At 37.2% G+C, this 12,366-nt stretch overlaps 1 protein-coding gene across 4 annotated transcripts in view; it reads right to left on the reverse strand.

Moving 5' to 3' along the window:
• Nucleotides 1-8,162, reverse strand: part of cadm1b (cell adhesion molecule 1b) — a 199,272-nt gene extending 191,110 nt beyond the window's left edge. For 2 of the 4 annotated variants that reach the window (XM_077208716.1, XM_077208714.1), the window contains exon 1: nucleotides 8,036-8,154. In XM_077208716.1, coding sequence (XP_077064831.1) covers nucleotides 8,036-8,111 — 76 coding nt within the window. In that variant the 5' untranslated portion in view covers nucleotides 8,112-8,154. Of the gene's footprint in view, nucleotides 1-8,035 lie in introns of all 4 variants that reach the window. The other 2 variants (XM_077208715.1, XM_077208717.1) reach the window with 2 other exon arrangements.
• Between the last annotated feature and the right edge of the window lie 4,204 nt (nucleotides 8,163-12,366).

The raw sequence follows: 12,366 nt of genomic DNA on the forward strand, positions 1-12,366 counted from the left end.
TACAGTCAGCAATAAATAAATTTTTGTGGCATGGCAAACGACCTCGCATTAAGTTCACCACTATGCAGCGAGAAAGGCAAGCCGGTGGCCTGTCTCTCCCAGATTTTAAGTTCTATGAGTGGGCCTTTACACTTAGACCTCTCCTATCCTGGTCTCAACCTGATGCGCAAGTGTCTTGGCGAACTTTGGAGGAATGGACGATAGCTCCATACTCTTTTACTAACATTCTGCATGCTAAAATTTCACCCCATCATTGCCGTTTGAGATTTGGTCCTGTGATTTCATACTTGTTATGGGTTTGGAGGAGTTTGGAGAAATTGGCTGATTGCTCTTCTGTTTGGGACCCACACTTTCCAATATTTAACAATGAGAGATTGTTGATTGGCGGATCTCCTATTCGATTTCCCGATTGGGAAAAAAACAAACATTTGTACACTTGGTGATATTTATGGGGAGGGGGGGTTACTCACTTTTCAGGACATTTGTATTAATCATGGTATACCACATTCCTCCTTTTTCTTTTATTTGCAGTTGAGATCGGCTTTAAAAAAGCAATGGTGCCCCTTTACAGGCCCCTCTCACACCACACCCACTACCAAAACTGTTTCACTCTATGGGGAGTACAAGGGGTTTTGTGTCGACTCTACTGGCTCTTGCTGCAGTATGCTTATAGACCTCTGGCGTTGGACACGGTGTGGAGGAGGGATGTTCCAGATTTGGCTCCCACATTTGATTGGGATAGAGTGTGGATCAGTATGGGTTTAGCATCTAGGAACCCTGATCATCAGCAAATACATTATAATTTGTACATAGGGTTTATTTAACTCCTAGAAAGCTTCATATGATGAAGCTTATCGACGATCCTACATTTACTTTATGTTCTTCCAAAGTGATTGGCAGTTACTTTCACGTGTTTTGGGGATGTACCCCAGTGGCTGACTTTTGGAAGATGGTTGCCTTGAACCTCTCTAGGTTGTTTAAGATTAATTTGCCCTGTACGCCTGCTACACTCATTTTGAATGATTTTTCAGGGTTGGGTTTGACACTGGATAAGAGAAGAGCATTGCTGGCTGGACTTACGGCTGCAAAAAAACTAATTGCCACACATTGGAAACCTCCACATTTACTCTCTTTTCGAGCTTGGGTTTTAACATATATAGATATTGTTTATTTGGAGTTGTCGACAGCTAGAGTCCATGGCGCAAAAGAGTCAGCAAGAGAGGCTTGGCATTCATTGCTAACTACTCTTCATGGGCTTCAGATTTAATTTGTAACTGAAATTTTATAGATCTGGAAATAATAACTGTTTTTTTTTTTTTTGCTGTTGTTATTATTTGTGTGTTTTTAATTTATTTTATGTTTATTATTATTATAATTTGTTTTTATATTATGTTAATCATATGCTTCATTATATATGAAGTATATGCGTACATATGTGTGTGTATATATATATATATATATATATATATATATATATATATATATATATATATATATATATATATATCTGTACTCTATTTCTGTGGCTTGTACATACCTGTATGTATTGCCTTCTAAAAGGAAAAATAAATAAAAATTTGATCACAAAAAAAGAAATTTATATTATATTATATTATATTATATTATGTTATATTATATTATATTATATTATATTATATTATATTATATTATATAGGAAACGAAACCCTGACACATTTGAAGGGTGGCATCATTCAAAATCTCTCCTAATATGACCAGCACAGTTTAAAACCGGTCAATTGTGTCAGCAGCATTGCAATGCTACAAAGCTTTCTGCAGCTCTTCAGCGGCTGGTAAACCAAGCAAATGGTGCACTTTGTGCCCTGAAAAACAACATAATTTGATTTTTTTTTTTTCATGGTCTGTGCCAAAACAATTCTGCCAACTAGGACAGACAATGAGCTCAGTCCATGAAAGACAGGGCAGAATGAGAACAATGACAATATTTATCACAGAAGACAGGAGCCCCCTCCCCTCATCATATTCCACTCTCATTACTCCAGCAGTGTCATGAATGAAGCATTCTCTCTCCACTGGGGCTTTCTTCAATCTGTTACCACTAATTGACTGTGTGCTGCTGCATAGCGCTCAACTGGTATCTGTCCTACAGAAACGATAGTCTATCGGTTTCAAGCATCATTTTGCTCACAGTCTAGTACCGACAAGAGGATACTTCAGCTCCGATGTTTAGTAATATGGAGGTATAAACAGAAAACTAAGACGGGAAAGGTCTTCGTAGTGCTTCACATCATCCCCTGTACTTGTGTGTTGACTCACTAGAGAGGCTTCTGTTGTGAAGTTACATAAGCGGATGAGCAATGTGCAATAACCCCAATGGAGTCAACTAACAGATTGCGGACTCATATTCAAATATGGTCCGTATATTTGCTGAAATACACAAACACAAAATGAAGCAGAATTGTTGAGCTTTCAAAATTACATAACTGTAAAGCCTGCTTTGAACTTCATCGACAAAAAAGACTACTTTGATGTAAGATGCGGTTATTCTGATTCAAGTTCCTTAATGACATTGCAACAAAAAAAAAAATCTTAATTGTGCTAGGCAACATCATTTTCACACGGCACATCATTCGCTTCTATGGAAAGTTATCTCACATTTCCATCTCGGAAACTTTAGCATCTGGTAGGAGCATAATGTAGTGCTGTGCATTATTTAGCAATCAGCACAAGGCTTATTAAGCAGGGATAATGTAAATCTAATGAGCTATAAATTCTTCGCTTTAAATAGAAAAGAAAATTATTCCAACAAACGATCTCAAAAACGTATGCACCAAGGATAAGCATTTTAATTCACTTCCAATCAACAGTTTGTTGGGATTCGGGCCATTTTGAGGAAACAAATAAGCAACAATGTGACAATCTCAGTAGAAGAGTGCTGAAATTTCCCCACAAATGGTTTTAAATGCGGTTCCTCTGCCATATATGAGCATGTGTCATATATGAGCTTTTTTTTCTCTAGTCTTTTCTCTGCGGTTATGTTTTACAAGGTTTCTCATTTGATTTTTAGAGAGTTTTAAATTAGTGCTGATTGTTGTGGGGAGTGTCAGGACATTCATCTTCCATAACATTCATCACAGCATCGTGAATTATGCAAAAGCTGCAGTGTGTTTCTAATATTTACAACTCGAGCCCCTCGCACCGATGGAAACTCTACCTGTGAGTCACGCAGACTGAAAATTACCCTTGACATGAGGCAATTTACATGAATATCCCATCTCATTACAAAAGTATTGTTTGCCAGTGAGAATTGTCCCATATCAGAATTATTATTATCTCTATTATTTCTTCTAAGAGAATATATATTCCCTCTCAAGGTAATGCAGTTCTCCTGTCAGCTCACGCTGTTAACTGCAGTCTGCCTGTTGAACGAAGATGACTAGCTGCTTTCTAGCATTTATGTATGGGTATCTGATGCAGAACAAGACCAATATTTGTTTTTTAAATGTTTATATCAGGATTAAAAATTATGCAAAAGAGAAGCTGTATATTTAAGGTTTAAAAGTAAAATATTCTACATTTAAATATGTCATGTTGTCACTCAATGAATATAAGGTCATAAGTATGAACAAACATGCTGTTTAAAATCATTTTAGATTGAATGTAACATGTTATAAACCAGGACATATGAATGAAATCCATTCACAGTGAATAACTTGTCCTTGAATTACACAATATATTAGGTGGTTATATGAGGATTCAAGAGCACTTACATGAAGAAAAAGTGGCTTTGAAGCCTCCTAAAGGAAACCTATATACACCTCTGGCCTCAGACAAAAGCATCATTCACACACCAAAAAGCCCCTGTTAATACAGGCATCAGCGTCCTGATAAACTAACGTCTATTACAGATGGGTTTTAAGCAGTGAATAAATTGGGTAACACACAAAAGAATCACTTATAAAGAAACTTCAGTTTTTAACAGAATACTTCAATCTCCTTTCCAGAACAGAATAAAAAGCCAATATCTTGCGGAAAACCTGTTGATGGATGGGAGGCAGAAAGAGCTATTGTGGCAAGCCACTTGAATTTTTATTCCTTAAAGCAAACTTGTGTAACTAACTAGTAAGCTAACTAGTAACTATAAGCTAACTAAGCTTTAAGCTAACTAGTCTTACCTCTCAAGTAGGTCGTTCAGGGTGTCGGCGAGGAGTGAGGTATCCAAGACCCAACATCTAGCTACTGGGGTGCCTCAGGGCCCAGTGCTTAGACCACTTCTCTTCTCCATCTACATGACATCACTAGGATCTGTGATTCAGAAACATGGCTTTTCCTATCACTGCTACGCTGATGACACACCTCTCATTCCAGCCTGATGATCCAACGGTAGCTGCTCGCATCTCAGCCTGCTGACAGACATTTCTGGCTGAATGAAGGACCACCACCTTCAACTAAACCTTATGAAGACAGAGTTGCTTATGGTCCCGGCCAACCCAACACTACAACACAACTTATCCATTCAGCTAGGTTCATCATCCATAACTCCATCAAGGTCAGTCAGGAATCTTGGATTTGTGATTGATGATCAATTGAACTTTACAGACCACATCGCTAGAATTGCCCGGTCCTGCAGATTTGCCTTGTACAACATCAGGAGGATCAAGCCCTTCCTATAAGAGCGTGCTACACAACTCCTTGTCCAAGCACTTGTTCTATCCAGACTGGACTATTGTAATGCTCTCCTGGCAGGTCTTCCAGATTGCACTATGAAACCTCTGCAACTGATCCAAAATTCTGCAGCTAGAGTGGTCTTTAATGAGCCGAAGAGAGCACACGTCACTCCTCTCCTCACAAAATTGCACTGGTTGCCAGTTGCTGCTTGCATCAAATTCAAGTCACTGACTTTTACCTCCAGAACAACCACTGGCTCTGCTCTCTTTTACACTTTACTCATTACTTCAGACTGACGTGCCATCCAGGAACGTGTGCTCTGCAAGTGAACGCTGTCTTGTGGTGCCATCTCAAAGAGGCACTAAATCTCTTTCATGGACCTTTTCCTGGTCTGTTCCATGCTGGTGGAATGATCTGCCATTTTCAAGCAACGTCTGAAGACACATCTTTTTCGGCAACACTTGATCCATTAATACTAACACTTTATCTTCTATCTATTCTATATGTATTATCTTAAAAAAAAAACAGGTACTGCTTTAGATTTAACTGCCAAGGGTCATAGCACTTGCATATTGTTGTCCTATTGTTAGTTTAACTGCTTCTATTGTTCTCATTTGTAAATCGCTTTGGATAAAAGCGTCTGCTAAATGAATAAATGTAAATGTAAAAATGTAAATGTGTATTTTTTTAGTTACAAGTATAGTATACTAGTATAGAATAGAATATTCTAGTATTACTAGCAAGCAATACAATAGTGACAATATCTTTCTTAATTTCACTTATTCTATTGCCACAAATCACTTTCCCAATAGTGACGTTTTCACTAGTATTTACACTTTTGACCAGTTTAACAACTAACTGTTCATTGGGCACTTTCACTTATTTTTTTAATCACTTTAACTATTAAAATAGCTACAATTTTGTATTCCAGTTTTCCTAGTAAAAAAATTAATGGGCACTACTACTACCTACTTATTAGACTAAATTGTGTATTTCAGACTAGTAACATTTTGATTGAATTAAACACTGTGACCAGTCTTCACAATTGACAAGTAAAAAGGCAATTGTTACTAGGTAAGAGTTGTTACTATTTAGTAAATGCATACTAGTAAAACCGAAATATATGCTAGTATCTATTTGGATAGCTACAGACCAGTAAGCTTAGTAAGAAATATAGTAGTACATAATGAATAGTTAATAGTAAAACAAGCACCAGTACTAACAAAACCTAGTGAGAGGTGAATTGATATCTGAATGAATGAGGCATTTATTTAGCGCTTTGCTATGTAGTACAAGCACCAAAGCACTTTACAATCATATCAGGGATCTCTCCTCACCCATCCACTAGGATGATGCGACGGCAGCCACAGAACAAGAGCACCAGTGCGCTCAAGAACACACCAGCTACAGCTGGAGAGGAGAGAGAGAGTGATAGAGCCAAATCAAAGGATGGGGATTATTAGGAAGCCATGATTGATAAAGACCAATGGAGGGAATTTGGACAGAACACCTGGATCTTACCCCCAATCTTTACGAAAAATTCTATGGGATTTTTAATGACCACAGGAAAACCAGGACCTCGGTTAAACATCGCATCCAAAGGACTATACTGTGCTTGTTGTATAGTGTCCCTGTTACTATACTGGGGCATTAGGACCCAAACAGACCACAGGGTGAGCACTCCCTGCTGGCCTCATCACTATCACCAGCAGCAACCTGGTTTACCCAGGAGATCACCCATCCAGGTACCAAACCTTCTCAACCCTGCTTAACTTTAGTGTGCAACCAGTCTTGGGGTACAGGGTGATGTGGCTGATCAAAGATCCCTATAGGACTCAATAATAATTAAATAGTTAGGCTACTTCACAACTGGGATAGTGATTAGTGTCCATGGGCGCAGAATACGTGGGGACTTTTGATTAAATGAAAATTCTTCCCCAACACTTTTTTCAGGGAAGTGTGTTCACATAGAGGTTTTGATGGGCCAATGTGAAAAAATCTCGATTTAAATTTAAAGAGACAAGATAGTCTATTTATGATCTGACATTTAATTCTTATTCTTGTTCAAAACAAGGCGATGTGAGCATTATGGAGCGCTTAACACTCTCATGTAAAGTCTGTTTGATTCAAACTATAAACTGGAGGGCGCCCTTGTGAAGAAAGTCCAAAACAGACTCACAGAAGTAATAACTTATGACTTCCAGGAAATCCCTTATATGGACAAAGGCATCCAGCTATCACTGAGCTGAATAAAAAACAGTTTTGACTGATGAAACATGAAGGCAATAAACACATGATTGCGACAATATGGTTTATGTGTGTTTTTCAGGCTATCTCAGGGTATTTTCATAATAATAAAGTATATGAATTATGCAGTTTAAATTGACATAGCCTTTATAAAGTAGAGATTATTATATATATTATATATATATATATATATATATATATATATATATATATATATTCTGCCTTATTCTGTCATAAAAAGCCTCATTAAGTGTATTTTTTAACATTGTATAAAATCTTACTTAATTAAAACTTACTTCACTTCTAAAATGATAGCAACACACCTGATAGTATCCAATGAATAGTTGTGCCATTAAAAATAGATAGTAGTCACAATTAGATTAGCAGTGAATCAAAATAAGTAGCCATTCTAGTTACATGAAAGTGGGAGCTACTGTAGCTACAGAATAAAGTGATAAATGTCAAAACAGCTTGCCATAAGCAAATCTCACAGCGTGCTCCAGCTAACGGAGGAGCGTTTCCCATGTAAAACTACTTTAAGCTAAAAACAGTCATTTCAACAACACCAACGCAACAATAGCCGACAAGGTTAAATGACAATGCACGAACTGTACGTAGCCTATAAGTTCACGCAAAGAACTAAAGATGACCGGTATGTTTAGAGAAACAGACAAGTGCGCGCAATGCCGCTGTCACTCCATAAAGTCGATGCAAGTGTGCGTTATTCTGCAATGCGCGCGTTAGTCGTTTAAATACATTAAACTCATTGAATACAAAAGGACATCCTATACTCGTTTAATCATATAAGCTTAGGCTACTCCTTTTCAGATCAAAAGCATCTAATTCTGATATCTGAGCTGTGTGCGATACGGACTTGCGTCCCTCTCATCAGCAGCACTATTGGTTACTGTACAGCATCTGACAATACTTTTCTCTAGCTTAAAAAAAAACACAATTCAGAACAGTTAAACGTGCTAAAGAACACTTCTTGTGAAAGCTTTTTCCATGCAGAATATCGCAGGAAAACTATGAGCGCTTTGCACAGCATCAAGGACGTGCGCAAGTGTTACATACGTTGTTTACACACTGCTCTGCCCTCGATACTAAACACAAGCTTTCATTCACGCTCCGCTTGTCTTACCTTTATGCAGAAACGTTGCTAAAATCACGCAGAAAAAGAGTGAAATAGAGTGAGATCCGAGTCCCGAGATTGCCATGTTGAACACCTGCTTCGGACTGGCGGCGCTAAACCACCTAGAGACGCTCACAGGATCATGAGATGCGGAGAATTGGGAGGGAGTAAACACGCGCGCGCGCCAGCGCACGCACACATAGCCTACGAGTCTGATCTGTCAATCTGTCAATTAGCCTACAGAAAGTGTCCGTTTTATTCAAATTTCTGGAAATTAAATTATCCCATTATACTTAGCCTATAAAGGTGTTCAGTCAGCCGGTAATTGGGCTATAACCAAAGAAACCCTGACAGGGTGATCAGAACCCTGATACCTTTTTCTTTCTTTCTTTCTTTCTTTCTTTCTTTCTTTCTATCTGCCTTAAAAATAACACTTTATGTGCCCATAACAATCTCCAAGGTAAGTAAAGCACTATGACAAAAAAAAAATATTTTCATAGAAAGGATTTACAATATTTTAATTTTTGTGCTGATTTTCTTTTCTTTTTTTTACAAAATGAATAAATTGTTCAAGTGTTTTTTTTTTCTTTTGTGAATCAGGCCTGTCTCTAGCTCAAGCTAAATTTCACAGTGTTTCACACACAAACAGCGCCCCCTGTGTTCATAATAAAGGGAGAGCAGCCTCAACCAAACCCAATATCAGATGAGACTAGGATTTAAACTATTTTTCATTAGCTCCTCACCAATATGTCTTACATACGGCATATTCAGACAAAAACATATTTGAAATAATAGATTCAGACACAATAGATTCAGACACAATAAAAACAGAAACCTTTCTAAAAGAAGAATAAAAACCAACAGATTAGCCTATGACACAGCTAAATATATCGGTGTCATTGCAGTTGTCCAGCTGCCCACCCATAAATCACACCGAATACTCATCCATCTGTGCATGAGTATTTGTAGTGATTTATGAGTGCAATCATTTTGTTGCATTCTACTGCATTAACCCGTCAGTCATCTTAAGGTAGCAAAATGCAAATAAACTTCTGAGCATCCTGCTTTTCACATCCTTTGCTAGCTGATCGTTGGTCTACTTAAATGTCTTTTTTTATTATTTTTATTATAACATTACCCTACAGGGCTCACAAAATAATTATAATATTATTGTAAAAAGAAACCCTACTGAAGCACAGGCTTTCAGTATTTATAACTAGAAGCAAACTGTAATCAAAACCCAAATCAGCTTTTTTAGCCTCTAACTTGTATGGGCATGGTTGGATAGTAATATCCTATGGTAAATAGTAGTATTCTTTAATATACTGTGGAGTGCCATGTAAATAGTGTTGTATACTGTGTGCATATGATAATCATTCTAAAAGAATATATTGATCAGATACGGTCACTATACTGTAACTGGTCCTACTCAAAGCGGAAGCGGGATTCGAACCGGTCTCCAGCGTGGGAGGCGGGCGCACTAACAAGGACGCTAAAGACGGTTGACTCCAGCGCCAGTCGCTGGCGCGTCTTGAGGCCAGGGGGCTGAGGTTTAAACGCACAGCTCTTACTGGCTTATGTCTGTTACAATAGCAGTGCCTGGCACTCCTTCCGTCTTTGTTATCTCATCATGGACTTCATTTCCCATAACCCACACTGTTAACTGTCGCTGTAGATTTAGCAGCACAGTACTGTAAAAACCTACAGTACAATACTGTATTTCTATATTACAGTAAAATACCGTAATTTGCATTGCATTCTGGGCAATTTTGTTTGAGTGGGAACATTTTACAGTACATTTTAGTGTTGCTAACCTAGCTGTAACCTGTCTGTAATATGCCAGGCAATAAAACAGGTTTCTGTAAACAGAGAGCGTGCGCGCCGCCTGACTGACGTCAGAGCACAACTGCGGCAAAACACTCACTGGATGGATATCTTACTCTGCGGATATCTGGAAATTTGGTAAGTTAATTTTTACTTTTATAATAAGGTTTTAGGATTTTACGCTATAGTGTACATGGCTTTTAATGTGAAATGACAGTGGAAGTTTAGCCAGCGACGTTTGCAAAAACACAATCTGCTCTACGTTAACACTGCTGCTTGTGCTGACCTTTTCAAATCTAACGCCGTGAATTAACATTACCTTACCGTTTATTTCGACCAAAACAGACATGATGATTGTTGTAACAGTGGAAAGACAAAGCGAGGGGGTCTTTTGTGAGTTTTATTTAGTTTCTGTCGAGTTTTAATTAAATGTGTTTTACGATGGTCTGCGAGATAACATTGCTGCATTTGACATATACGGAGGACATACTGGTTTGAAGGATCTTATAATAATAACACAAATATCTAACTGTTATCTCTGTAGGGATGCTTTCCATAACATCCGAGCCTGTCAGTGGTAAAAACAAGCACTTATAATAGACATAACGTTATTTTGCTCAAATCTGCTTTATGAGATATATTTATTTATATGTATATGTAAAATATATATTTTATTTGCAGCCTGGGGAGGAGTTTTCTGTAAGTATTAGCAATGTTAATACAATGCTTTAAACTTAAAGTTTTAAAATCTAAAGGTTATTTATTTTATTTTTTTAAATTAAATTGGCTGTTTTTGTTATTTCTACATAATTGTCTTTTACAATTTCTCTCTTCCACTGTCTGTCTGCTCATCTTTGGTGCTGTGGCTAACAGGCTTTGTCATATGTGTTTTTGTGTGTCATGTCTTTTTCAGTTTTGGTCATCAGTCCAATTTTCGCCAGGTTCCAGTACCACCTCAAAGTCCCAGCCAACCCTTGCACTTTTAAGAATTTTCAAACTTTTAAGTCACATATGTATCGACACCATGGCAAGGCAAGACTAATTTATTTGTCTAAACCAATCCTGAAGTTCACCCAAAAATGAAATTTGTTATCACTTACTCACCCTCATGTTGTTCCAGACCTTTATGAGTTTCTTTCTACTGCTGAACACAAAAGAAGATATTTTGAAGAATGTTGGTAATCAAACAGTTGATGGTAGTCGTTGACTTCCATGGTATTTTTTTTCCTACTATGGAAGTCAATAGCTACTTTCAACTGTTTGATTACCTATTTTCTTTAAAATATCTTCTTTAAAGGATTAGTTCACCTCAAAATGAAAATTTCCTAATAATTTACTCACCCCAATGCCATCCAAGATATGTCCATGTCTTTCTTTCCTCAGTGGAAGAGAAATTAAGTTTTTTGAGGAAAACATTTCTGGATTTTTCTTCGAATAATGGACTTCAATGACAACCAGCGTTTTGAAGTCCAAATCAATGCAGTTTCAAAGGTCTTTGAAGTGCTTTAACAGTCTGTGCACGATCGCAGCTGAGGAAGAGGAGCTTATCTAGCGAAACGATAGGTCATTGTCAAAAAAAAAAACATATATATAAATATATATATATATATATATATATATATATACTTTTTAACTACAATTGTTCGGATTGAGCTGATCTGCAACGTGCCGGGAACTACGTCATCACGTTGAAAGGTCAGGCTCGATGTCGCGGGCGGAAGTACCGCCCCACTCGACCATGCGAAGGAGGATAGTTCAAATTGTATTGGTTGCTTTGTAACCTATCGTTTCGCAAGATAAGACCCCCCTCCTCAGCTGCGATCGTGCACAGCCGTTTCAAGCACTTCAAGACCTTTGAAACTGCATTGATTTGGACTTCAAAACGCTGGTTGTCATTGAAGTCCATTATTCAAAGAAAAATCCAGAAATGTTTTCCTCAAAAAACTTAATTTCTCTTCCACTGAGGAAAGAAAGACATGGATATCTTGGATGGCACTGGGGTGAGTAAATTATTAGTAAATTTTCATTTTGAGGTGAACTAATCCTTTAACTATCCCTTCAAAAGCTGTTTATACCTGTAAACTGCTGGTGTACTGGACATGCAATGTTCTTAAATGGTTTTAATAGTGTAATTTATGAATAAAAAACATTTTTGACAAGAACATTGTTTGGATTGTCTTTTGATTTGCAGTTATTCTGAAGTTGCATTATAATATTATTATCTATAGATTTATATACTGTAATAACTACATATTATTTATAGTATCATTATTAGTAATTTGAAAATTATATTTTGCAATAATGTATCAATATAGATATAACAGTACAATACCGTATAATTAATTACAGCAGAAGTAGACAAAAATTACAAAATACAGTAAAAATACAATACAGTACTGTTTTGTAGTTTACAGTACTGTTTGTGTGTACTGTAAATTAAATTACAGTACAATTACTGTAAAGCAAAATACAGTAACTTGCTGGCAACCTTGCTGCCAGTACTGTACTGTAAAAAT

Source organism: Siphateles boraxobius, unplaced genomic scaffold, assembly GCF_051911475.1.
Source record: "Siphateles boraxobius isolate OS27281-9 unplaced genomic scaffold, OSU_SipBor_1 6, whole genome shotgun sequence".
Classification (NCBI taxonomy): Eukaryota; Metazoa; Chordata; class Actinopteri; order Cypriniformes; family Leuciscidae; genus Siphateles; species Siphateles boraxobius.